We start from the raw sequence: 27,475 nt of genomic DNA on the forward strand, positions 1-27,475 counted from the left end.
GATCACAAATGTCTTGTTTTTCTACTGCAGTTGCAGCTTGGAAGTGAAAGTCCATTAGAGACTAATCTGTTCTATAATAATGTCTGTCTTATAAAGGCTGTTTCACTTTAGACAAAACTGAAGTGGCAGAAACACCCTTTGCAGCATTAACTCAGAAAACACAGACAACTGTTTTATAAAAAATTCCCTTTAATTATGTTAGCAAAATAGTTAGCAAAACAGTGAAGTTGGTGTTAGAAGCTGTCTCATCAGTCCTACTAATCCTACAGTCCTTGACTTCTGTCATCGTGTCATAGTTTATGAGTTTAAGGAGAAAATGATTCAGTTCCAGGAGCAGCTTTTCAGTCCATCAAATGAGTCTTTAACATGTTGTAGTTGCTCTGCCAGCTCAGCAGGGCTGCCATTTTGGTTCAGCTTCTCATTGATCTGCAGAAAATGCAAATGTCATTTTTAAAGACTGATTTTCTGAGTATTGCCTCAAACTTCAGTAATGGCACATTATTAGATTTAAAGTAATTAAAATGTTTTTGAAAATTACCCAAACCATGTGACAAACGTGGGTGACAAAAGATTCATTAAGTTGATTTTTTTCTCCTTTTACCCTTTAATCACAGCAGCTGAAAGTTTCTCAAGTTTTTTTCCTTATATTCCAGCCTGATTAATTTTTTAAAAAATTACACAGAAATGATAAGCAGAAAAAAACATTTGCAACTTAAATCAACACATAATCTAAAAACATCCAGTTTGGTCCGGAGCCTGAACAGAAAATCCTCGTACATCAGCAAGCATTAAGGTAAAGACGTTTAGGAAGAACTAGAATAAAGCACTGACCTCTGTGAAGTACCGCTGTATGAATTTGTAGATTTCTTTGAGGGCTGCAGCTTCACTAAACTCATTTTCATGTTTCTAAAACAGAAACAATTCATTTACTGGTGGTGGTCCAACAACTATTTACAGCAGATTGGTGGTTTTCACACTTGTGGTCATGAGTGTTCCATCAAAGTTTAAATCATTTTACCATGAACATTTCTAACCATTGGTAAGATGGCTTTAACCCTAAGTAAAATATTTAAACAGTTTAAATCTGACACCCGAGTCAGTGTCCAATAAATTTAATTTAGCTGTAACAATCCCACCAGGAAGACTGATTAACCAAAATTCTACCAGCAGCTTGCTGATTGTGTCCAAAATGGTGCAACATGATCCCAACCCTGCACTGGAGCAAGTATAGAAAATGAGTGGAGGGATTAAAACGTGCACCAAATTTATTATTTTCTGTTAAATATGTTTTACAATCACACAACTCCAGTAAAAAAAAAAACAGTTTAAAGAATGGCTGAAAGCTCAGAACGGCTGTGACGTTCATGTCCATGATGAGTGTGCTAGACGTCCCACATTTTACCTTTGATTCTTCCTGCAGGAATTCCTTGAATTCTGAGTCTGTGATTGGTGTCAGCTCTCTGATGTATTTGTAATACATCTTTACTTCCAGTTTGAACTTGGGAATGTCTTTGGCATAGAGCAGCTTGTTGGTTGGTGCATGCTGGAACACAGCAGAACATATTCGAGGTTATATGAGAAGGAAATTGCAGTGGCTTGCATATGTTCTCCTTTTTTTCCCTTTATCCTGTAATTTAGATATATTTTGGGGGGACTTTATGTTAAAAAAAAAATCAGAAAAAAATCCAAGTAAAATGAAAAACTTATAAATTCTAAGAAGCAAAAAAGTGTAAAGTTGTGAATGCTATATGTGTTCAGCCCCTTTGACATGAAGTTTCTGCACTAAGTGCTAAAAGTCACATAATTATATAAAAGTTGACCTGTGTGCGATCCAAGTGTCACATGATCACAGTTTACACAACTGCTCCACTAACCAAGACACCATAAGAAATGAGGAAACTCTCCAAACAGGTCAGCGACAAAGTTGTGGAGAGATAAAAATCGAAGTTGAGTCATTTAAAAACAAAAACAGAAAAAATCAGAGGCGTTGACACCCCCACAGAGGAACATTAAATCAGTCATTGCAAAAGGGACAGAATATGGCACCATAAAACAGCGAACAAGAAAGGGGCTTTCAGTAAAGCTCCCAGATCGGGCAAGGAAGGCATTAATTAGAGAGACAACAAAGAGATCAAGGGTAAGACCTGGAAATCTCCACCCCAATGTCTCCTGTATCTTTACTGGACCTTCATAAGTTGTACACGCCACAGAGCTGGAATTGATTGAAGAGTGGCCAGAAAACAGACATAACTTACAGAAATGTTCACAAAAAAAGCATCTGGGAGACTCCTCAAACTTCTGGTGAGATGAGACTCAAATTGAACTTTTTGGCCATTAAGAAAAATACTGTTTCTGACACAAACTGAACCTCTCATCACCCTGAGGACACCATCCCCAGAGGGAAGCATGGTGGTGGCAGCATCATGATGTTGGATATTTTTCATTGGCAGGGACAAGGAAACTTATGATGAAATTCTGGAGAAAAAGCTGTTTCAGACGTTTCAAACATGCCGCTTATGAAATACTTGAACTGTTTAAAGGTTAATGTTTGTTGGAATAGCTGAGTCATACCTCAAAATAACTGAGATTTCATAGCATGACTTAAACCAGTTCTGCTTTGTCAGTATTTTGTGTTGTGTCATCCCAACTCCACCTACATTCTCAAAAAAGAAAGAAAGGAAAAAAAAACACTTCCTGTGTCTCTAATGCTCATATTTGTATTATACTCTACCTTCCCCAGTTGCATCTCGCTGAGAGAGAAAGAGTCCATGAAGGCCTGAGCGATGACTGACAGGCAGCCGTCCAAATGTGGAGTCTTTTCCATGTCGAAAACAAACTGCGGGTTTTTCAGGATGTTGACCCAGAAGCGAAGCGGCAAACTGTTAACGGAAAAACGATTGCAACAGAGATAAACAGGTTCTCAGGGTTATGACAGCAGACTTGCACAAAGTCATAAACACCACTGTCCTTGCATTTGTTTTGACAGTGTGACCCGGCTGTACCTGTTGGTCTTCCAGATGTGCCGGACATCTGGGTCGGAGATCTTCATGTTGTCTGCTTGTGCGTCTAAGAAGTCAAAGAAGAATTTGACAGCTAGTGGAGCTTTGCCATGTGACATACCCCAGATGGACCTGAAGAGGTTTTCCACAAATGAATGCACTGCAACCTGAGAGAGAGAGAGAGAGATAAATAAATAATAAATTTAGAGAGAGAGATAAATAAATAATAAATGCTCAACTCTCTGCAGACCTATCCACTGTCTGTTTGTTTCCTGCCTGAAAAAGGGGGAAATTTAAGCAGGACCTACTATTTTTTTCTTTTTCTGAGCTCAGTGCTAAAACCACATAATGGACTAAAGCTGTTGTGATTGTTGTTTTCTGTGTAATATGAGGGGATGTGCTTTGTAGCAAATGGCTTGCGTGTGTGAATGTTTTAGATAGGGGGCGCAGTGTTTATGTTCTTTTATGTATATTTTAATGTCCTTTTTAAACTTACATTTCTATGTCACTGTTAAATGACAATGGTAAAGTCAGCATATGACCCGTAACACTTCTGCTGATGTTAAAAACAACCACCAAACAACATAAAAAACAGGTTCTGGTATCACTTCTGCTATAGCTTGTCTTAGTTTGTATCAGCAAAATAGGGCTGTGTGACTGGTTCCTCTTACCTTGGTGGAGAGCAGCTTGGTGAGATGTACTTCTTTAACTTGCAACTTCTTCCTCTCTGGGCTCTTTCTTTGGTCCTCAACTACATCTGGATCGATCTGAATCAGAACCCTAGTTAGCAAATGAACACATCTAAAACTGATTAGATGATTTACTTTTACAAATATAAAAGAAATGGTACACTACCAAATGGAAGTATTTTCTAGAGAAGTTCTCTTCATCTGCAGGAAAACAACAAACCTAAATTAAGAAAAGGCAACAAGAAACAACATGTACCAAATGTACATATATCACACAAAGACAGCTTTGAAGAAACCAAACCTTCACATATTGAGGCTTAATGACTGATCATGTCATCTTACACTGGGGAAAACATGTTTTAAGGAAACTGTGTTCAGTTTTTACCCTTCAGACTCCCCTGTGTGCAAAGAGGAGGATGATTTTTCTTTGAAAGCACTTTGATTGTTGCTCCATCAGTAACCTACAGGAGAACAGAGAAGTTAATGGACAATAAACATACTGCAGTGGTATTAAAGAGTCATACATGAATAAAATAGCTATAATGCTATAAGCTCTTCCATTTACATCAGTTTCAGACGGTGCAGCTGTCAGACATCAGACAGCGATTTATGGAAGCGTACCTGGGCTCATACAGTCATGACAGAATAATGAATGTTTTTGCATTTTTGATTGCTGCCACCTTTATCTTTAGCTGTGTCCCTTGCGTGAGTTGCCCAGTATGCTGATATAGCTTTACGCTTGAAAATTTCATTGAATAACACAGTTTACTGACTTACTACCAGTTTGGATTCAGAGCAAATAGGTCCACTTCAATGGTTGTCACACAGCTAGTAGAACATATAGCAAATGAAATAGACAACAAGGAATATATAGTGGTAGTGTTCATCGGCTTAAAAAAAGTATTTGACACTATAGATTATGGATTACTGATGAAAAAGTTGGAGAGATAAGGCATCAGAGGAATAATACATTCTTAAAGCGATCGTTGATATCAGTTTTTTCTAAAAAATAACGAACATCCTGATTTATTAAAGGTTGCTTGTGGGGTGCTTCAAGACTCAAAGTTGGAAAGACATTGTAAATTTTCTATATAAATAATTTTATGTTATGTTTCTGAGATCAAAGCTTTCATTATTTGCAGATGATACCACTCTATATTACTCTGATAAAAGTTTGGAACTACTTCTGAATACAGTATAAGGGAAACTGACAGTCCTAAAGAAATGGCTTGCCAAAAATAGGTGAAAACTAAATTATGACAAAACAAAATTCATAATATTTAGTAATAGAAAAATTTTAAAAGGTCAATTTTGACTTAAAATTGTCTTTAAGTCTCAGGTAAACAATGTAGAAGCAGTAAAGTCCAAAACCATTGCAATATTACACAAAATCAAAGGTATATTTAATCAAAAATCATTATACGTGTTATTCTGCTCCCTAGTAGTTCCATACAGAATGTACTGTGTGAAGGTTCATAGAAAACTTATCATTAATACTAATCCAGTTTACATGCTGCAGAAGAAAGCTATAAAAATAGTCACTATTATTCACCAATCAACTGAATATTTATCAAACTCCATACTTTGAAATTTCATGATTAGTTGAGCTCAGTAGTGATAGTATAAAAGTGCAAAATAATTTCCTTCCACGTTGTATCCAGAGGTTGTTCTACCAAATGGTTAACATTATATATTAACACGAAGGGGTTAATACACTAAAATGTTACCGACCTGTTAACATTTTTTTTTTTAGTACCAAGTATTTTACTTCTTTTTTTTTTATCCTGTTCTTACCTTTTAGGGACTGGGTCATTGATGCAATTGAATTCAATTTTAGCCAATATTTTAATGACATATTATTATTAGTCAAAATAATAAATTGTTATATTAGTCTCACTTTTAAGATTCAACATTTGCTATGCTCTACTGTGAGTAAATACTGGTTTATGAAAATAGTAAATCATTGCTTTCTGTTTTAATTAGTATTTTACGTCAAATTCCTATTTTTATTTTTTTTTTAAATTTTGGGTTGTAAAACCAAAATACTTGCCCATCATAACAGTTGTGCCAGACAGTCATACTAACAGTATGAACTGTTTCTTGTGTGATCAGTCATGTAAAAAAATATGATGCAATTTGGCTGGCACAGCGCAGGTTGCCCAGCTGTGATAAAACTCAGATGTAAAAGTCTCTCTTTCCAGAGATAGAGGATGATCCATGATCCCATTATGGAGCCATTAGAAACCACTCTCTCCATCAGTTTTTTTTTTCATATTAAAATGTTCTGTTCTTACAAGCTGTGATGACAAAGTGAGCGAGAGATCAGCCGTCCATTTCCTCCCACTGACACGAATCATTCAGCTTAAATTCAATTTGCTGTTACCAGAAGGAAAGCAAGCTTGAAAATAAATGTGAAAGTAAGGAAAGAACTTCGTCTATGAAACAAGCCCCCAAATAATAGCAACTACTTGATCTTTTGGTTACTGCTTGAGAAAGTTTGTGGTTTTGGTTTTCATTCATCTATTAGATTATCTCACCTTGTATCGCTTGAGTGTGTTGAGCATCGTCACCTCGCCGATAACCTCAGAGCTGGCATCCACTTCTTGAAGAGCGATAAATGATCCATCCTTTTCATACTCTTGTGGAGGAAAGAGAGGAATTTAATGGCTTAAAAACATGTTTTTCATTTGTTCAGTTAAACTTAAATAGGAAACTTTGTTATCAAAAGTTTGAATCAAAGGCAAATTAACCTTCTTTCATTAACAAAAATGTGTTTATTAAGTTTTGAATGTCTTTTCCCCCTATGTAATGAATAAAGATTTTCAGCCAGAATATTTCATTCATCAAGATCTAGTCGTGTCATTTAAATGCACAATAACCCATTCTTGATTAAGTCAAATGAACACGTTTGACATTGATTTTTAATTTTAATCAGATCAATTTATTCTCTTTCCATTAAATCCAAATGTTTTATTTAAGTAAGTAAAGTCAAATTAGTTTGAATTAATCCAGTTAAAAGTTTACCTAAAATCAATGCTGGTATCTGAAATAATACCAGCACTGATACGTGCATAACAGAAATACTTCCTGGATTAATGGACACACAGAGACACAATCTATTTAGCAAATAAAACTGGAGCCTTAGTTTACTTTTTTTTTGAGTAAAAAGGTAAACTAAAACACTTTAGTTTACTTTGTCTTTATATGTCTCTCAATTTATATTCCATATATGGAAAGACAATGTTCTTTTCTTCATGTTTGGTGCTGCTTCTTCTGGATTTCTTTGCTGACTTGGTCCAGCTCAGATATCCACAGGTCTGAAGTACTTTCTTGAAATGCTTGTGTTCCTTTTCTTTCCCCTCCTTCCTGATGGGGCATTTTCCGCCTGATGGTGCACAGTTCTGAGTCAAAGTTGGTGTGAGTCAAAGAGCAAACACTGGTCTGTGTGTGCCGGTTTCCAGTATACCTCAGTGTTGAAACTCCCATCAAATTACAGTGCACAGTGCACAGAAAAGGCAGCTGGCTAACTTTCACTTCCTCCCTGGTAAACATGATGTAACGTTCCACTGAGTTGATAAGTTCATTTTCAAGAGACAATGATTCAAACTCTTAGGATTACCATGACCTGAATTATTGATAATCTACACCAACATGAAGCTTTGTCAACAATACTTTTTCATAGTTTCTCTAAAAACAGTTGCAGTTTTTTTTTTGTTTGTTTTTGCAAATGTAAACTGGTGGAAATGGTGTGTTTGTTGCAGATTATTTAGTCATGCATAATGCACCACCACAGCTGTTGGTGTGTGTCATTTAAAATTTACATTCTGTTTAAAAAAAAAACAAAAAACCTTTTGGCACAGACGTTTCAAATATTTTAAAGCACACTGGTTGCTATCATGCTATCATCATGAAAATAAAGCAGTTTTACGTGTGGTGACATTTTAGATGCTAAAATCACTTACCAACACAAACATCTCTGAAGGGGATGTTGTAGGGGAAACCAAACTTGGCCTTAAAGGCGGAAAGGATTTTCTCTTTGAGCTGCTCTACAGTGTCGCAGCTGAGCGCGTCCACCTCAAGCGGCTCACTCACCTCCCCATCACTGCCAACTGCAAACAGCACCTTCAGCTTCTGCAAACAGAAACATGGAAGCCACCAATGTCTCATTTCCTTATTACTAGCAATAACACACACACCAGAATTTCCACATCTGAATTCATGTCCCATGTTATACATTTCATTCATCATTTACACATTCACATAAACACAGATTACTGATTCTATGTCAGAACGAATGTGTGAACGCTTTGTACTGCTGGTATAATCAACAGTGATTCATATACAAATAGAAATAAGCTCACAAAACATCATTATTAACTTTTTCACAGCCTTGTTATAACAAAAGCTGGTTCATCCTGTCAAACATGAAGAAACAAAGTCTTCTTCAGGAACAGAATATTAGAAAGTAAAATCCAGCTGCAAGTTCTTTTCCAGAGAAGTGTTGTGAATAAAAGCTTGCATCGATCTTATTTCCCACAACACTTTGGAGGACAATGCCCACAGCATCTAATGAATGGGAACGAGCAGCAAAGTGAGATAGCGGTTTGCTAGATTGGATTAAAATTCTCATAATTGCAGCAGAGAGAAGGAAATGCCTGAGAAGAGGAGAACAGAGAAGAGGGTGCCCCAGAAAGATATTTGGTGTATACAAATGTGTATAAATTCACACCTATACATACACCACTCTTACTAAGTATCTGGCTGACAAAACTGTCTTTCCACTTTCTGTTTCCACTGAGCTGAACTGAGCAGTCTGAGCATTTCAACAAGGTTTAAAAATGTGGTAAATAAAGCATCTTTAAATGTTAAATTCACATGTTCCAAAGGGCTATAAAACCCACAGAGGTGGTAAGCCTTCAATCATTGTGTGCTGCAAATACAGAAATAAATCACACTACTGGAAAGCTAACCATCAAGTGTTCATTTTGTACTGACCAACCCACAGCAGAAAAAAGAGAACAGAGAATTAGGAAGTACTAACAATGGGCTCCACATGTGGAAGTACAGCTGACTTCAGTTTTGATGCATTGAAACAGAAATGTACCACCCAGAGTTTGCCCGTCTTTCGTGTGCAGTAAGTGAAACCTCGTCACACAAAATAAACTCCCATTTGGGCTCAAGTGTGTGTTTTGTGTGTACCAGGGAGCTGAAGTCTTGAGCCTGCCACAGCAGCCAGTCCTCGCTGAGCGTGTACAGAGCTTTCTCCGTCACACTGTCCACCGGCCCTTTGGCGATATGCTGCGTGAGAGCGCTCACCATGAGGAACAAGTGCTGGCCGGCGGTCTCCTGCACAAATGACATATATGATATTCAGCTGGTTATACAAGAAATATCCTAGAAAAATTTGTATTAAAAACTTTAAACAGGTTTATTTAAAGTCTTTTTTGAACATTTATTTTGGTTCCTACTTGTAGGAAACAGCAAGATTTACACAATAAACAAATTTAGTAATAATGATTATTTTATCATTTTAACACGTATAAATTAAAACCATTATAAAGTGTGTGTCGTACATAGTAACAGAACCAAGTAAAGATACTGCTGATTATGTCAATAACTCTCCTCTGATAGTATTTACAGAAAATGTCTGTAACCCTGGTGATGCTTCCTTTAATAAAACTGTCATGGGTTATTTGTGCAGAGTAAAAATATAGACACAGCTAAATTTGCTTCACCCCATAACAACTGGTCTAGTTTCTTAAATAAGGATTCAGACTTACAGGGTCTCTGTGATGTAGATGTATAATCTTTTGCACCTTCACAGAAAATGAACCCATTTACAACGAGCTATAAATTGCATCGACACACAGAGTTTCTCGGTATTTCTACTAGTACAGATGAGCACTGAATGCTAGAGATAAGAGTAAACAGCTATGCTAATTATATATTTCTCATTTGTTAGCCTAAAATAGTTTTTAACTTTTTTTTGGGTGAAACCCACCAGCAAAATATCATGTTTTATGAGAATATAATGGTAGTCATATATTAGCCAATCTCCTGCATATTGTACATTTCTATACCAGCTTCATCCTGTTTAGAGTTGTGGGAGAGCTGACTTGATCTGAAGTTTTATAGAAATATACATTCTGACCAGATGATGGTTCTAGAAGTGTACAGTACACCCTGTTTTGCTGTACAATCAGTCACTGTCTAGATTTACTAAGAGGTGTTCTGATAAGTTGCACAAAACCCACACATTTCTGACACTACTTCCTATTGCTAAAGGAGGGGGAATTCAATGATTCCTTACTTAAGCTTTACAATTCTGTTTGTTGCTGTAGGGAACAAATATTTTGTGGTTAGAAAAAAACATTTATGCATGTGTTAATTTATTTATATCTGCAGAGAGAGCGAGATTTTATCAAACCATACTAGTTGCTACGACACTCAATATACTTTACTGGAGGAAATGCAAGCTAAGCTGGGACCTTCAAATGTGAGAAAAAATAGAAAAAAAGTTTGTGTGTGGCACTTTTCTGAGAACTTTCACAAATTGCTTTGAAAGAAGAAATAAAACCAGGCAAACCAATAATATTACAGGAAAAAGCCTCATGTGTTGCACAAAAAAGTCTGTTTTTAGCCTTTGTGTTTTACTTTCTGATTCTTTTGGACCCATTCCTGTTTCCATGGCTAAAATTTTTAAAAGTATTTACAGCTGTCCTTGCACCTGAAGTCACCAATAAAGAAAGTGCTTAATGTTTCTAAATGATCAAAATCATCTCTACAAAGTTGTATGGGGTGTTAGGGAGGTTTATTTTAAAAAGCATTCATTTTTGAGATTCTTTAAGAAATTGATGAGTGGAAACAGCTGCAGGGACAGCTGAAACAGCAAAAATGTTTACACAAATTCTTTTTGCAACACAACATACAACCATCTCTTACTCTACTTCCCGAGGATGTAGAGTGTTTGCGTTAAGATGTTGCATGATCTTTTTTAAGAAAGTGGCAGAGTGTGCAACCTGCTTCAGAACCAGTGACTCAAAGAAACTGAACAAACTAATCAAGAAACTGATGCTGTAGAGGGGAACGATCTAAAGCCCCCTATGCTGATTTTTACTGATGTTTTTACTGATTTTTACTATAATCAATATAGGCAATATCTCTACACAATGATATTATTTTTACAATGACTTCCAGCCAGTGCCTAAAAAAACTAATTTTCCATTTGGATTGTAATTCAGTTTTATTCAATTACATACAATTCAGTTAAATAACTTAACGTTTTGTCTATAGTTCTAGACGTTCAAAAACGCTTTAAAAACATTAAATGTGGTTCAACTGAAACTTGAAAACTTCTGACACGTATTACAGTAAAAAGTATCATTGCAGTAATATTATTCTGGCTGGTTATTTTGCATGCAGTCTGACAACTACAAACCAGCATTAACCCACAACACTGCACACAAACTTCCTCTTTTCATTTTCAGCTGTGTCTTCACATCTTTAATCTTATGATGATACATAAGAGTTTTGCATATCACTATAATCTAAGTTATATATTATTCTTGATTAGTCTGCATATAAGTTATTGTTATTGTCAGTTCTTCTAAAATAGCCATATCTGATTAACAACAGGCGAGCTGTCCACACCTGTGTTCAGCACATTGTTAGTAGATCACCTCTTTTCGATCATATAATTTTGCAAGATTTAGCAAATTTGACCTTTTGACTCTTGTCATCATCATTTAAATGTGAAGGCAACAGACCCGTAGGAAGCCGTAGAGACAGATGGACATCCAGTTAGTCAGCAGCTTCTCCACAATAGACTCTGTGCGGCGTAGCAGCAGTTTGGGCTGCGCATTGCTATTTTGCTCCATCAGATCCATCAAAAGAACCTTCATCACCTCCGTCAGGTATGGCAAGTTACCGTGAAGTGCCACAGTGAGCAGAGATGCCAGCGCACACCTGAAACAGAGAACAAAACAGGGCATCAACTCTAAAGAAGAGAAGAAACAATGCTTAGTTTAATTAGTTTTACAAAAAGGAGACAGGTTACATGTGAGAGACACAACAAAGCAAACTTACTTGTCTTTGATGGTAAAGCTCTTCTGTTCTTCCAGAGCGTGGACCATAGAGGTGAGAAAGAGCTGGTCCTGGATCAGCTGCGACAAATCCTGGCAACACTCGTCGAGCTGAACCTTTACCCCGTCCTGATCCCAGTAAAGACAAAGAAAAACATCAGTCAGTGACACAACTATCTAAACATCAACAGAAAACTGTTTTCGTCAAACTTTACCTGGCCGATGTCTTTGATACACAATGCCATCAAGGATTCACTCTGGAAAGCAAAAAAGAAAATTCTTCTGTTGATCTGAAAGTCATAATGTAGTACACATTTGATGTTTCTGTATTTAGCAGACAGTACTATGCAGCACAATACACTAGAATTCAATATAATTCACTCTCATGTTGTCTCCTTTGTTTTTTAGGGGGCCTAATGGAGGGGCCTAAAAAGGTTCACAGTCATTTTTTGTATCAGCTGCAGAGCAAAGCAATCAGCATATTTACAGCAATGAATCTACGGCATGAATTTGTCTTTCTTCCCATCGGCGCTTCACATTACCTCAGGAAAAAAGATTTTGGAAGCAAAGTGCTTGTAGTCCAGGAAAGGAATTGTTCCAACATTCTCCATCAGTTCGGCTCGGTCAGTCTGCAGATCCACAAACCCTGTGGAGGACAATTCACTGAAGCTGTTTAATGAACTACGGTCAACATGCAGAGTAAAATGATTCATTTTCTTTAGCAGAAGGTGAAAGAAAACTTGTGAAGCAAGCTTTGCACAAAAAGAGGATGTAAAAATTTCTAATAGTGTGCAATTGACTGAGCTATGCTAATTATCCTGTATGAAAGTATGCACTGAGAAAATGTGTCTGTTTTATCATCAACTGAATTCAGGTGAGAGTTTAACATATGATAAATGAAACCAGTTAAAAAAATTTCATACCACAAGAAACAATTCTTCGTGTGGGTAGAAACTATTTGAAGATAGCAAAGGTAAAGCTGGTTTAAAGTTGTCAGACTGCATGCAAAATAAACAGCAAGAATAATATTACTGCATTTTTTTTAATGTGTCAGAAGATTACAAGTTTCAATTGCAGATAAATTAAAACACAGCTTTCTGTTTTACTTTACTTTTAGAGATTCCTCACACTCCTCTAATGTTAGAGTTCAAGTTCTGCAACAACTTTTGTTTTCGCCTTTGTGACCCTTTGCAAGTGTAATTTGTTCTTAAAATGGGGCATTCTTCCTTCCGCTTATCTGTGTGATATTTCCTTTGACTCGGGCTACCATAGCAACAGCCAGAAGAGCATTTACAATTAGTAACTTTACATTTGGTCAGCTTTTTTTCTTTTTTTTTTGCATGGAAACTTTCTGTCAAACAGCTCCATTTAGCTTTATCTGTCTACAACCCGTTTAATAACTAAACTAAACACAGAGTTAAAGCTCATACTGTTTGAATTCCAGATGAATGGCTTTATGGGTATGGTTAGAGACAAGGTTTCACTCTGCTGAGTCAGATTAAAGACCTTTTTGTTTGATTTTAAATGCTGTACAGCAAACAGTGCAGCTCTATTTATGTGTCAGTGGAAACTTTCTCCAGATGATAATTCCAAACAATAATCATTAGCTGAAGCTAAGCATGAAAAGTTCTTTGTAGGACATAGTTAGTTACCCCTTTACATATGCCAAGAAATATTTGCTGCAGTAAGCGTGGTGAAGCAGAGACCTGGAGATCAGCTGAAGGAAAGCTGTTATCCAGCAGTATGAATGAGACTTAGTTAATGATGTTACTGACCTTGTCTGATGTCATTCCTGATGTTGAGCTCCAGGTCTTCCATAAACCTGTTCATCTTAGCATGGAGCTTTTTTTGCTTGCTTCGGTAGACGATCACCACCACTGAAAAGCAAATGTGAGATCACTAACATGTTTAATTTTGCACAATTAGGGTCAGATTTACTACTTCTTTGCAGCTGTTGCAAACTCTGTTTTATTTTTAGAAAAGCAAGAGTATTTATTGTTAAAGTGCAGTGGTATGAGTTTCCTTTTCACCATGCAAACATCAGGGAGGGGAGATTTTTAATAAATCAAGCAGAGGGATTTCTTAAGGTCTGAGCTTGCAATTCACTCATGGTTGTGGCATTTTTTTAACCTCTTATTTTTAACCTCTTATGTGTGCTTTGTTTCAAAAGATACAACATAACTGGTGTAGCTGGGATTTCGTTATTCAAAATGTTCCCCTGCATCTTCCTGAAGTGTAAAGAAATGGCACTGAAACCAATACCAAAAAGGTTTTTATTCATAAGTCACAGACTTTAATCCATTTACTCATCCATCCCAAACTGACATGTTTGGATGGATGGGTGGATGGGTGGATGGATGGATGGATGGATGGATGGATGGATGGATGGATGGAAGTATAGAATCATTAATGATACAGTCATTTCTCATTAGCCAATCATTAAAAAGTCATTGTGTACAATGGGACAGGAGTGCCCTCCTAGACCTTTGTTCCTTTGTTGTAGCAAAACTGAAGAAGCCTCTGACTGAATACACTTAATTGCTTTATCACTATATTATGCAGCAGGTGTGAATCATTGATGGATTAGATTTCTATAGCACTTTTCAAGGCACCTGAAGTGCTTTAGAGTGAATTATTCATCAATTCCACATGCACACCTGGTGATGATAAGCTACATGTGTACTGTAGCAACAGCTGCCCTGAGGCAGACTGACAGAAACGAGGCAGCCAATCCACAACAACAGCCTCTTCAACCTTCACCCAACAGGCATAAGCATTCATTTACCAACAATGCTACTATGGAATCAAGTGTCTTGCCCAAAGACACAACGACAGGTTAACTGGGATGGAAAGCTTTTACATTGACTGGAATATTTCTGAAATATCGGTTGTTTACGATTTTCCAGGAGTGAACTGTAGGCTTCAGTAGCTGTTAGAAGGATCCAAAAGATTTAGATACATTTTAGGTTTTAATGACTTTTCCTCTCCATTAAATTACTAATTATAATACAACTGAACTAAAGACTGAAGTGTTAAGACACTCAAGTAAAAATAGGGGTTATTTCTTAATGTAGATCCAAATTTGAAACCTAACTTTCAAAACTAGACACTCCTATCAGTGTCTGGTTTAGTCAGTCAGACCCTTAAAGAGAAAATGGTTCTATAGTTTGGTCAAACTGAACCTGTATGTGCTTTTAAAGCTATGAAGCAAAATAAAATATGCACTTACCAATAATGATGACAGGTATCGCCACTAATGTAAGCAATACCAAAAGTAACAGCAGTGAAGAGCTCTTGAGTGTTATGGTTTCATCTCCAACGTTTATCTGAAATAAATATAATCACACTGTATTTGAAATGTACAGTATACAGTATACTGTCAAATGCAACAATGTTAAACATTATGAACAAGTTATGAACATGAAGCCTGTAGTTTAAATATTTATTACACGTGAGGCCTACATTCAGTTACAAAAAGTCTGCAGAAATACCCACGGAGGAATTTAATTTTATTTGATATTTTTCTGTTTAGTCCATATTGTACTGTATCATAGAGGGCATCATCATCTACTTTATTATTCACTTCTGGGGAATCTGAACTTATCTGGTACTACACTGTAAAGGTAAACCAATTACTACAGTGGAAACATCAAATTTAATCTTGACAGCTCAAAAAACTGCAAAGCTTAATGTAATATGATTTAAAAACTTACCTGCAGCTGCTGAAACTTGGTGTTGCCTTCCTGTTTGATCTCGCAAGTGAAAGTGTTGTTACTGGCTTTGACTATGCTGTAACAGGGACGGTGTGTTTCTTCATGAACACCCCAAACTGACAGCTCTGCTGCTGTTATCTCCAGATTATCTGGCTCTTTCTGTTAAAGCAATACAAATAAATTATTATCTTTAACATGTTTTATAAAAGGATGTCACTTGTGCATGTGGAATAAAAAATTCTGTACCTGTATAGTGACACGGACATGATCCCCTGTGCTCACGGATGTGAAGCTGGTAAACACTGGGTCTGGATAGTAAGTAATACTGGAGCAGGCCAGTGTTTGATTGGCTACTTTCACAGACACAGTACTGTGGGAAACAGTGCTTACAGCTGCAGGTGTTTCATAGACGAGATACTGCAGAGAAATGAAACACCAGCTTTATTATATATCAGAATAAAATATGGCTATCATAACAAGGTGATCTAGGTCAGTGGTTTCCAACCTGGGGTTCCTGACCCTTCAAGGGGGTCCCCACAGAGCACAAGGGGTCCCCGAAGATTTGACTGTTCAGAGCCAGTGTGATTAAAATTAAGGCCACGTCCACACAGAGAGGAGATGATGTGCATCAGCTTAAGATTTTTTTTATCATTTTGGTTCATTACATTATTCTTTTATGAAAGGACAGGAAAGGACAGAGCCAGAACGCATCATTTATGGCAAGGAGCTAGCTAAAGAAAGCAACAAACCAAGCATGGTTTCTGCACAGGGTGGGGAAGGGGATCCATGGCTTTTGGTAGTTGCTTGAAAGGGGGTCTTTAAGGAAAATAGGTTGGAAACCAGTGATCTAAGTAATGGATTTCACAACAAAATACTAAATATCACAATAAAGCAAATATATTGGCAATTGTAATGTAACAGTGCAGGGCTCCAAAATATAGTAGAATGTGAATGTGGTGATATAAGATGTAATGTGACAAAACAAAACCAGACATACAAAAAGTAGAGATGCTGCGCAAGATGTAAATAAACATAGAATCTAATGATTTGCAAATCTAAAAAATGAATATTTTACTCACAACAGAAAACTGAACACATTAAACTGAAATTGAGACATTTTAGTATTTCATGAAAAACTGCTTCCTCTTGAATTTGATGGCAGCAACACATCTAAAAAACGCTGGGAAAGACGAACCACCTGTTTACTGTTTAACATTTTCTTTGTTGTAAATTCGGTTACATGATGCACCAAACGTTTCCGGCTGGTGAAGGTCTGAGCTGTTGGTAAGCCAGTCCAGCACCCAGACTCTTCTAATATGAAGCCATGTTGTTGTAAAAGATACAGTCTCCTTGTCTTGGTGCCATATAAAAGGCTTTGCCTGAAAGATGTAGTCTGGATGGGAGCATATGCTGCTCTACAAATTTTATATACCTTCAACAGTGAAGGAGTCTTTCCAGATGAGAAGTTGCCAGTTTCTATCAGCTTTAATGTGTTCTGATACTGATCGTCAGCCGTGTCCCCTTTGCACAGAGATGTCTCCGTATTCTGAGAATCTTTTATAGTATTATGTACTGTAGATCATGGAAATTTAGTATTTACAATTCGTTGAGGAAAATTCTTCTAAAATAGATCCACAATTTGTATTTTATTGAATTATTTTTTTTTCAGATTAACAATCATGTGTTTATCTTTATTTATGAGAGACTCCTCCTCTCTTAGGTGCTCTTTTTATACCCAATTAAGTTGCTGACCTGCTAACAATTAACTAAATAAGTCACAACTTTTTTCTCCAGCTGTTTCTTTTTAGACCTTTTCTACCATTTTTTGCATCTGTCCCAACATCTTTAGGACTTGATGCTCAAGATGAGGAAATATTTATAATGAATTAGTAAAATGTCTCACTTTTATCATTTCATGTTTTCATGTGTTTATTAGATTTGAAAATGATTGCATTCTGTTTTTATTAAGTTTTACACAGCAATCCAATTTTTTTGGGTAATAGGGGTTTGAAAATACTCGTACCTCTACATATGTAACATACTTAAATTACAAAATACAAGAATGCATTGGCTGATTCACATATTCATATAAGTTGTAATTTATTGGAGTGTTGTGATATTACAGCAATGTAGTAAAATACAGTGTAATGTAAGGGGAAAGTAAATCTTGGATAAAAATCAGATGGGATGTTGTGTCTGCAGAACCACCTGATAGCTGCTGTTTATGGGAATAACAACTTTCTGAGGGTTGTGGCTGTGTATGACCCCCTCCACAAACTCCAGGTGGGCCCCACTGAGTGTCATCTTCCTCTTCCCACTGCAGGACACGGAGCAGCAGCCAATCACAGGAGATGAAATTAAAACACAAAGAAAGGCTTTTCTGTACCTGATATCTAAATATATCATTACTTTCACTTGTAGATTTTAATATTTACCTACACTACCGTTCAAAAGTTTGGGGTCACTTTGCCATGGGATTCAATAGGGAAGTGACCCCAAACTTTTGAATGGTAGTGTACATACCTAAATCATGCTCAGAGGATCACAAGATGCTCCGCTTTGCACCAAAGTGTTTGATGGACTCAACAAATACAACCATGCAACAAGCAGTGCAAAAAGCTAAATAGACTCTAAGTAGACGTCCTAGTTCCCTCATGTACTAGCATAATAAATCTCATGAGTCATCCTAGAAGGAAGAAGTTGCTAACTTGCTAACAGTATGTGGGTGTATGTGACATATTGAAAGATTTAGATTCTTGTGATTTGGTTGATCTAAAGCATTTTACAACTCAGTGACCACAGTGGGTACAATCAACAGCAATGATTAATAAAAAAATTCACCTATTAACCCTCCTGGAAATGTATATTTTTCTGACATTAATTTCTTTGATTTGTAAGCGATGATCTAGTTCAGTATAACCTTTAGCCCAAAAAATGGATTCTTCTGTATATTCCCACAGATTGTAGTAAAATTTTAAATGTGCTGGGAACTGTAATTAGTCTTTTATGTACTCTCTCTTATACAGTAAGTCTGGTTTATATGTAAAACTTTCTTGATATGGGAAATTTAAAGTTGACAGTTTAGTGAATGTTTAGTTGAAAACTCCCTTAAAATTATGGGAGTCTCCATGTCACATTCATAAATTAGCCAACAAAGTGTCTGCATTGCAGGAGAAGTCTTGGCCCTCTGCAGCCATGCAGTACACAGAGCTTGTACTGCTGTTGAAAGACGACTCACAGGACTAACAGGAAACTGTGTGTTGGGTTAAACTAGGTCAGCATTTTGTTTGTCAAAGTGGCCCAGGAAACATTTTGTTCAGGCTGCTAAGAGAGTGTGAACAGAAGCATCCTGGGTGAATGTTTACACCTGTGCTTAGCACTGCCCACTTGTGATTATATTAACAATGATGCACACCAGCACCACGTCTGAACAGGTCTTTTTACTCCCTCAATGGGAGCTACAGTCATTACAACTAATGATATTAACTGAATGAAAGATGGCAGTAGAAGGAAGACATTACAAGATGTTTTGTTTTGGCATTAACTTATTGGAAATGTGGAAAATATGGAAATAGCCATAGAACTGTTTCTTAAAATTCTGTTGCAAAACCACGATGTGCAAACAGAGGAGAGACAATGGTGCATTTAAAAAGGGAAGTGCTCTAACAGTGAAAGACATTGCTTTTGGGAAGTGACTCTTTTATCCTACCAAATCACCCGCAGCCTGAAGCTGCTTGGTTACAGAATTTCCTACCACTGGTTAGAAAACGCTTAAGTCAAAGTATCAATAAATGATTTAATATTGTGGACATTTTCTGTTAAATTTAACACATGAATGGGGGCTACATTCATTAAATGCATTCTTTAATGTATTATTTCTGGACATGTTTCACCTAAATGAGTTATTTTGGTAAACATGTTAAGCAAATACCTCCTCCATGAGCTGCTCGGTGTAACGCTGGTGCAGACTGGTGAAGACTTGTAGATGATCATAGCATTACTGTGGCAGCTACCATCTGGGAGAAGAAGACACACTTTGACCAAGCCTTTAGTATCTGTACTGGGAATGTGGAACGTCAGAGTCACACCAGTGTTGTTCCAAACAGGAGATCTGACCAGAAAACACAAGATGACGCAAACAGAGAAACAGTCAAATTGAGCAAGATTCACCAACATCAGCATGCAGTCCTGTGAAAAAGAAACTGTCCTCTCTTTTAGTTACAAAGTCTAAAGACATAATAAAACCGCCTGGTCTTCCCAAGTCTGTTAGATAAATACAGACTCAGATAAACAACAACACATGACATATCGCACTGTGTCATTATTCATTTCACAAGAATAAAGTCAAACGTGCTCCCTTACTGCTTCTATAGGAAACAAGAGGGGAAGCTGTAGATGGGTTCTGCTGATCAAATGTATTTGATTATATGATTATCAGAAAGTGTGAACACTTCTATAAAAGAAGATGTTTTAGTAGCTTGCTGGTCTGGAGCAGGTGTGTTAACACAATGTTAAGAAGGAAAGACATCAGCAAAGAGAGAGAAGCCATTTTGAAAAAGGTTTAAAAACATGAAACCATCTGTGTGGCATGTTGTATGACAATCATACAACAGGATGCTATGGTGTAACCTTAAGACATCTCAGATCTCAATAAGCTGAAGCCACATAGTAAAGAAGAAATCCTTCTATAATGATGTGAGAGATTGATAATCGTACATGGGCAATGATTACTTAAAGTATTGCCACTAAAACTGGCTCTAGATGTTATGCAATAATTCACTTAATTTATCGTCACTGGTTCTGCATTTTGGTTTAGATTTAGTCAAATAAATGATGGTAATGTAGAAAAAAGGAAATGCTGCATGTTTCACAGTTAAGGTTTTTCGAAGGGATAAAAATCTGACAGATCAGCTGCTGTTTCCCAGAAACAGATGCTTTTAGAAAACAACACCAACATTTACAGACTAGATTCTTCAGAAACAGAAAAAGTGTGTTAACAAAATTAATGTGAAAATATTTCAAAGTGTTGCCCAACATTTTTTTCATATTAAGTATAAACTAAATCTAAAGTGTGGGTCTGCAGCAAACCTGCAGAAAATAACGTAATTTTTATAATTCAGTTTGTTATTTATAGTCTAAGAATGGTTGCAGTTTTCTGTAAATGACTCACTCCCGTGGAGAGCAGTCCATGTCCGCCTGGATCCTCACGCCAGTCACACTATGGAGGTTATGACCTGACAGCAAAGCATGGTTTCTGCCGTAGAAAGACACAGCACTGGGTTCGATGGAGGAGATTTCTGGCCTCTGACAGCAAACACACACACACACACAGACACACACACAAACAATTAACTTTCCTTGAATACAATCTGCTCTCCTGAGGTTTTACTGACTGTGAATAAGATGAGTGAGAAATGACGTTCAGACTTACAGAAAAGTTCATCCCAGCCTCCATCTTTTGGCAAAAACTGTCCTGCAAGAGGACAAAAAGAAAATGTGCTCAGTAACTCAGATTGCAGCGAGCAATTTATTTATTTATTAATTGTTTGTATTTTTGTCTTCGCATGTAATAAATATTTGAACTTCAGAGAATCTTCAGCCATCTTTTAATAAATTACAATTAATGTGATGATTGGATGATTAAAGCATTTGGTATGGCAATATAAAGAATATAAAAATGACATTTATGGTTTTAAAGCTTATTTAAATCCAATTTTAAAATCCTTATTACATTCTGAACGCCTTGGTTGGCCCAGGAGCAGGCATTGTTGCTCCATCCACATCCAGCCTTGATACACTTCTGACACCTGAGGAGAAAATGAGATGGGTACATTAATGTGTGTAACACCACCAGTATGGATCATATAAAATGCAACATGTGTGTGTGTTGCTGTTTAAGCAGCACAGTGTCAGATGTTGATCATTAAGCAGCTTTTACATGTGGCAGGTGAATATCTTGATTCATGGTCTGTTGAACATCTGATCACACTTACATAACAGGACTCGGTGGTCCACGAATATCAGAGCAGTTGATTACATTCAGTTTTTCTGTCAGTGTCGTCGTTTCAAGTCTTATCTTTACTGTGACAGCCAGACCTGGGAATTAAAAATAAGCTCCATCATTTAGTCAAATTACTTCATGGCTAGAAGAAAGAAAAAATAAAAGTTTTGTGGTCTTTGTAATTTTTAATTTAAAACTCTGAGAACGAGGTCTGATCTTCATGTGAGTCACAATTACAGTACATTTAAAATCAGACTAAGATGACACACTATGTTTTGTTTTCTTGTCTGTACTGGACACACTAGATATCCATTCACAATTAAGATTTAAAACATGTGAAGTTCTGTCTTATGTTTAAACTTCTCCAAAAACAAACATGGAGTTAGGTGATCTGCTTAAAGAGATTAAGTTTGGTAGAGATGGTAAAGTAAACAAGGTGTTATTTACCATTTCATTACAGCACTTTTCACAGGACCTGAGATGGATTTATCTTAGATTAGATGACATCTTAACTACACTGCTTCCAGTCCAGCAGTTTTTAGTTCCATCCGTTTCCTATACCTATCATGGGGGGCTGGAGCCTATCCCAGCAGTTACTAGGTAAGAGGCTGGTTACACTCTGGTTACACGACAATTCCTTAAATTTAAATTCGTAGATCATTTATTAAAGTTACTGACCGTCTGCAGGAAGAGGCTCATTAGAAAGGATGTTTGTGCATTGTGGGAACTTTGGAGGAGAGGATATCTGGTCTAGAGTCCTGGAGGGTGAAGAGAACTGACAGGCAAAGTTTGACAGTGCATCTGGGCTCCCAGTCAAGTGTGTCTGGACGACAAGTTTGATCTATAAGAGGAATAAATGTGAGAGACAAATAACTGATGGTAGTTACTAATGAATTAAGTATTAAGTGTGTTTGTAATCTACCTGTCCAGTGGGGTCCATTTCAACTTTGTGGGAAACAATTTTCTGGTGTAATTCATCAGGGATGGACAACCAGTCTGAATCTTTGCAGTCACTTTCAAACGTGCAGCTGGAGAAAGAGAAAAATGTCATCCTCATGTTTAAATATCTACAATTGTGAGCTGTAGATGATGTTTCCCTGACCTTTTCTTAGAGCCACACCAGACACAGTATGGATCCTGTGCAGACCAACACTCCTGCACATCTCTGTATGAGCCACAGTTTGCCACAGGTTCACGCCTGATCTGGAGCAAAGAAACAACATTTAGAAACACATTACAACAAAACACACGTCTATGAATACTAACATAATATAATTAAGTAATTTAGGTACCTGGTTTCTAAATGGCACATACACATATTTATAATCCACTGGGTCCAGAAGGATGTTGGGAAACACTTGGCGATCATTGTTGGCTCTGTAGAGCACCCTGGGACAGGCAGGGCGATAGTTTCTGTCCACAACAAGCTGACAAGAAAACAAATTGTTATGCTTCTGAGACACTTTGCTGCCATGTTGGTACATTTGGTTGAAATGTTTAAATCAAACCAGAAAGGAAAACACACATAATCATTGGCTTTTAACTCAGCCTGAGATGCTGGCTTTTATGCTGGCTTTCTTAATGTTTTTATTATGGACTTATTATAGTTATATGGTTTAGCTTTTTGAATTGTTTTGTGCTCTAAAATGTGAAAAGTGTCTCTTATCCTTGTGATATACTGTAGATGGACCAGAGACTTGACCTGAGGAACTGGCGCTCCTGTGTTGTGTCATGTATTTGTGAAGTGTGTGTTTCTCCTCTATAAAGCTCAGGATACTCCTCACTGCATTGAACTGCACATATAACACTGCTTGGTTTGGGTGTTTTATCCCTCAGGTAAACCTCTTTCAGAGGGTATTGCAGGGTTTAAGATGCATGTGTGTGTGTGTGTGTGTGTGTGTGTGTATGTGTGTGTGTGTTTGTGTGTGTGTGTGTGTTTGTGTGTGTAACTGTAGCTATTAATGTGAAAAAAAAACTAACTGCATTTGTTCTGTACTGGATTAATACATTTTAAGGCAGCAACAAACAATAATGGGACAGGAAATCTGTAGCAATTACAGGCTGCTATAAAAAGGGGTTAGAAATGGAGCTGCATTAGCCTGACTAGATCTAACAACAGGAAACTGACCACCAACAACCAGTCAGCTAAAACATACATTCAGTTTTGTCTTCTGACACCACTAATAGCTCACACTGCCACAGAGAAACATGAAGTAAGTTCAAATCAGCCGTTTCTGTTTCATGTTACTTCCACTTTGTTGCCACACTTAGTCAGGATATACAAAACAGGATATGATGCAACTATGTGTGTTGTTCAGGGTAAACGAGGGAAAGCATTTTAATCTTAAACCTGTTGATGACTTTATTGTCTTCATTGGTCTTTTTACATTTATGCTCAACATTAAATGAGCATAACAACAGCTTCATTTTGTGCGTATTTCACTGTTTTAAGAGAGCATACATGTTTACTCCAACATAGCAAACAGAACAGTACCACTGGAAATCATGGTGGTAGTGTTGAACAGAATAAAGATGAAAGGATAATGGAAGTATTTACAGAACAGAAATCTGGTTTACTGCAACCATCCTTAGGTAGTTAAATAACAATAATTACCTCACTAAATATAATAGATTCAAGCTGATTTATGATGTCACATCTGCTAATGAAGACCTAAGTGGGATTATTTTTCTCTGACCACTGGTGGATGAACGTTATTTCATCCCCTCACCTTGATGAGCTGCCCGTCTCCTGTTCCAATGAAGAAGACCATCCAGCTCCTCTGTCTCACTGCCAGCACAGATGTCATGTGGTTCTGCTTGAAGAGCACCGCATTTGGTTTCAGGATCTTTGGTTTTGACTGAGAAACAAGTATAATGATCAGATCTGATGTTTATGGACAGTTGGAGATGTGTATGTATTAAAGGCTTCAATAGAGTAACAGCCCGTTATTAAACAATTACCAATTGTAAAGGTCCCCAGCATGGACATTGTTTAGCTCTTACATTGGTTTATGGTTGTGTCAAGGAAGTTTGGATGATATTAAATTATTTCATCTATCAATCTATTTATCTGGAGAAAGAGAGAGAGAGAAACTTTCAAAAACTGTCTTTTTGGAGGCAAAATGTATGTAAATCAACCTTAGATCAGGAATGTAAAACTCCAGTCTTTGAGGGTCACTGCCCTGCAGATTTTATACATTTTAGATGTTTCCCTGATACACCTCAACACACCTGACTAAAATTAAACAAAGTATAGGTTCTTTGGACTTTTCAGACTCAGAAAACACCAGATAACATCACCTTTGGCTTAAGTTGACATAAATGAGTTCAACTTGCAAACATAATTAAACATTATCTGTTCAGAGGAAATTGCATAAATCAGGCTTTTAAAGTTGAATGGCTCTTAACGGGTCAGAAATTTGAGGAGGATTGTTTGGTCAAGAAATGAAGGAAATGTGCCTCAGACCAGTGAGAATGTGCATTTTACTCCAAGAAGTTAAAATTTGAGATTTCTGGTGAGATGTAGTGAAGGAAATTTCATGTCATTTGCATGTGGGGTTCCCACTGTAAAGCATGGTGTAGGGGGTGTGATGGTGTGGGAGTACAAAACAGTCAAAATAAAGAAAAATCTCTGCGTAAATTGATGTGTCCTAAATGTCTACATGACTTTTGGTTTTCACACAAATAGGTGTGGCACCTCTCTGGTCTTGAGTCTCAGAACCTTTGCACTTTCTGGCAAACTGGTCTGTGTGCACACCAGTTTAACCAGAACCAAAGTGGATTTTGAATTAGCCGTCCTTAGGGGGCACCTCAGGGAGAAAATTAGCCAAAGTTGAGTAGTGGTGCTCCAAGAATATTTTTCTAACCCACAGCTACTTTAAAAGTTCTATGTCTTCCTGTCTGTCTTCACTTACTGAACCAAACCATGACACAAAAAACTTGTTTGGTTCAATGAGATGTTATATTATGAGCCACAATTTTGTTCTGTTCTTGTCCTGTGGAAAAATATATGAGTAAACTTTCCCGGTGGAAATGTAAACGGGGTCTTTTATTTCTAGAATTTTAAAATTTTAAAATTAAAAAAAGACTGTTGTGCAACCTACCGGGGTTCCAGGTTTGTTTATGTAGAAGTTTGGATCTATATAAGACGCACCGCTCTGCTGCGCACTGCTGCGATCAGGGCTGATGTCAAACACCACCAGCTCTGTGTTGCTTTCTTCTCCGTCCACACTGAACACGCCGCTCCAAAGCACCTGCTGTCCACCCGGGATGATGGAGGAGGCCATGAGTCTGCAGCTTCCACCTCCTTCAGAGATACTGAGGGTCGCGCCTTGCAGAGACTTGAGAGTCTGGGTTTTACTTTTTTCACTCTCAAGCCAAATAAGACGGACTTTGGCTTGAGACATGATCTTTTCATCGCTTGGACGCACGTTGGAGAGCAGATACACCGTTGAATTGATCTGAAATCCGTCCACAAATTCCACATCACCTTCACTTCTGATTACAGTTGTGCTGCGGTCATCGGTTACAGAAAATAAGCCTCCACTCTGTGTGTTATAGACAGAGTAAAGGTTGATCGTCTTTGAATCTGAGCTGCACTGGATACTTGATTCATCTCCGTGTTGTTGTATCGCTGTCAGAATATAAGTGTCTGTCTGAGTTGAATCTTTCTTCACATCCACCAGAAAACCGACAGAAGCGTTGCTGCGCCTCTTTGGTCCCACCAGGATGTTTTCACTGTGCAGAAGGTTAGAGATGTTCTTCAGGTCCAGAATTTCACAGTAACCACACTCCTTGTCAGTCACTCCGCAGCTGACCAGAGTCTTATTCTCAACAAATGGCAACAACAAGGTAACTCTGAAAGTTGCGGTCCACGGAGCCGACTCAGAGACCCGACTCAGGTCGTGGCTCAGCTGGTAAAGGTTCTTTTCTGTAGCGACGTAAACGTTGTTTTTGCTCAGGGCGAATTTCTGGAGGTCTCCATCAAAAGTAAAACCTTCATCTTCTTCCAGACTCAGAACCGGTTCTACCCACAGAGAACAAAACAAACTGAGCAGCAGGATCATGTTGAGGGGTCGGGTCAGCTCTAAATGAGACACCTTCCTTCACTGACAGCCTGCATGATTCTGTTCTCCAACACACTTTGTTGTCGCGCGTAAGAGCGCATGGCGCATCAGCTGAAAGAAGTTCTGAAACTGGGAGGAGCTCCGAGCGAAACTGAAACTAGCAAATAATTCGTGATATGACACGCATAAATGTCCTCATTTATGTTTCTAACCAGTCCTTACAGTTCAGCTATAAAATCTGAATAATAGAACTTTTAAAAAGTGCATCTGTATCCATCTTATTCATTATGTATTTTGGTCACATTTCCCCCTTCAGTTCACTTAGCTTCCTACACAGACACAACTAAGACTAAAAACTGAAACATTTCCTGACTTAGAATAAATTAAAAGTTGATATGAATTTTGGACAAGTGTAGGACAGGGAAAAATAATATTATTACGCATCTGTGAGTTTATTGTGACATTTCATGGTCACATGTACGTTCATCATCCTCTCCGTATACTTTATGGACATCTTTCCGTATCAGCACAGCAAAAGCGACATCTAGTGTCTTTCTCTAGTTTGCATGCATACACCCCCTGGCAAAAAAAAATCACAAGTCTTGGAACATGCTCAGTAATCTATTACTCTATTTTTTTGGAGGGGAAAATAAATAAATGAATAAATCGAATGACACAACATTGTGAACAGCTGAGCATCCTGATTTAGTAAAAGCTAAAACATAAATAAGTAATAATAATACAATTGCTGTGATCAATAGCATTTCTGGATGCCTTAAAAATGTATTTACAAAAGGGGCTATGATATGGAGTTCATATTTAATTCCTGAAGAAAAGTTTTAACACTCTTTTCTCAGAATATTATCATCTCCTTTCAATTGATAGAATGAGAAAAGTGTCCAAAACTTTTTATTCACTGTCGAAGT

At 37.3% G+C, this 27,475-nt stretch overlaps 1 protein-coding gene across 2 annotated transcripts; it reads right to left on the bottom strand.

Annotated features, from left to right (window-relative positions):
• Positions 1-177: 177 nt before the first annotated feature.
• Positions 178-26,623, bottom strand: plxnc1 (plexin C1). 2 transcript variants are annotated; one of them, XM_041977901.1, is made up of 31 exons: positions 25,587-26,623; positions 24,213-24,341; positions 22,776-22,910; positions 22,586-22,686; positions 22,406-22,511; positions 22,162-22,324; positions 21,476-21,578; positions 21,214-21,289; positions 20,914-20,955; positions 20,653-20,786; positions 19,414-19,593; positions 17,691-17,799; positions 15,729-15,899; positions 15,483-15,641; positions 14,999-15,095; positions 13,545-13,646; positions 12,312-12,415; positions 11,985-12,026; positions 11,774-11,898; positions 11,455-11,653; positions 8,888-9,034; positions 7,651-7,819; positions 6,226-6,326; positions 4,074-4,149; positions 3,855-3,889; positions 3,671-3,766; positions 3,003-3,166; positions 2,732-2,879; positions 1,403-1,543; positions 832-906; positions 178-426 (listed from the first exon to the last, which is right to left on the bottom strand). In XM_041977901.1, exons 1-31 carry the CDS (start codon positions 26,547-26,549, stop codon positions 322-324), a joined length of 4,497 nt encoding a protein of 1,498 aa, XP_041833835.1. In that variant the 5' UTR covers positions 26,550-26,623; the 3' UTR covers positions 178-321. The 2 variants fall into 2 exon arrangements, with proteins under 2 accessions (XP_041833835.1, XP_041833836.1); XM_041977902.1 differs by lacking the exons at positions 178-426; positions 832-906; positions 1,403-1,543; positions 2,732-2,879; positions 3,003-3,166 and having other exon boundaries at positions 3,683-3,766; positions 3,855-3,908.
• Positions 26,624-27,475: the final 852 nt, after the last annotated feature.

This window comes from Melanotaenia boesemani, chromosome 23 (assembly GCF_017639745.1).
Source record: "Melanotaenia boesemani isolate fMelBoe1 chromosome 23, fMelBoe1.pri, whole genome shotgun sequence".
Taxonomy (NCBI): domain Eukaryota; kingdom Metazoa; phylum Chordata; class Actinopteri; order Atheriniformes; family Melanotaeniidae; genus Melanotaenia; species Melanotaenia boesemani.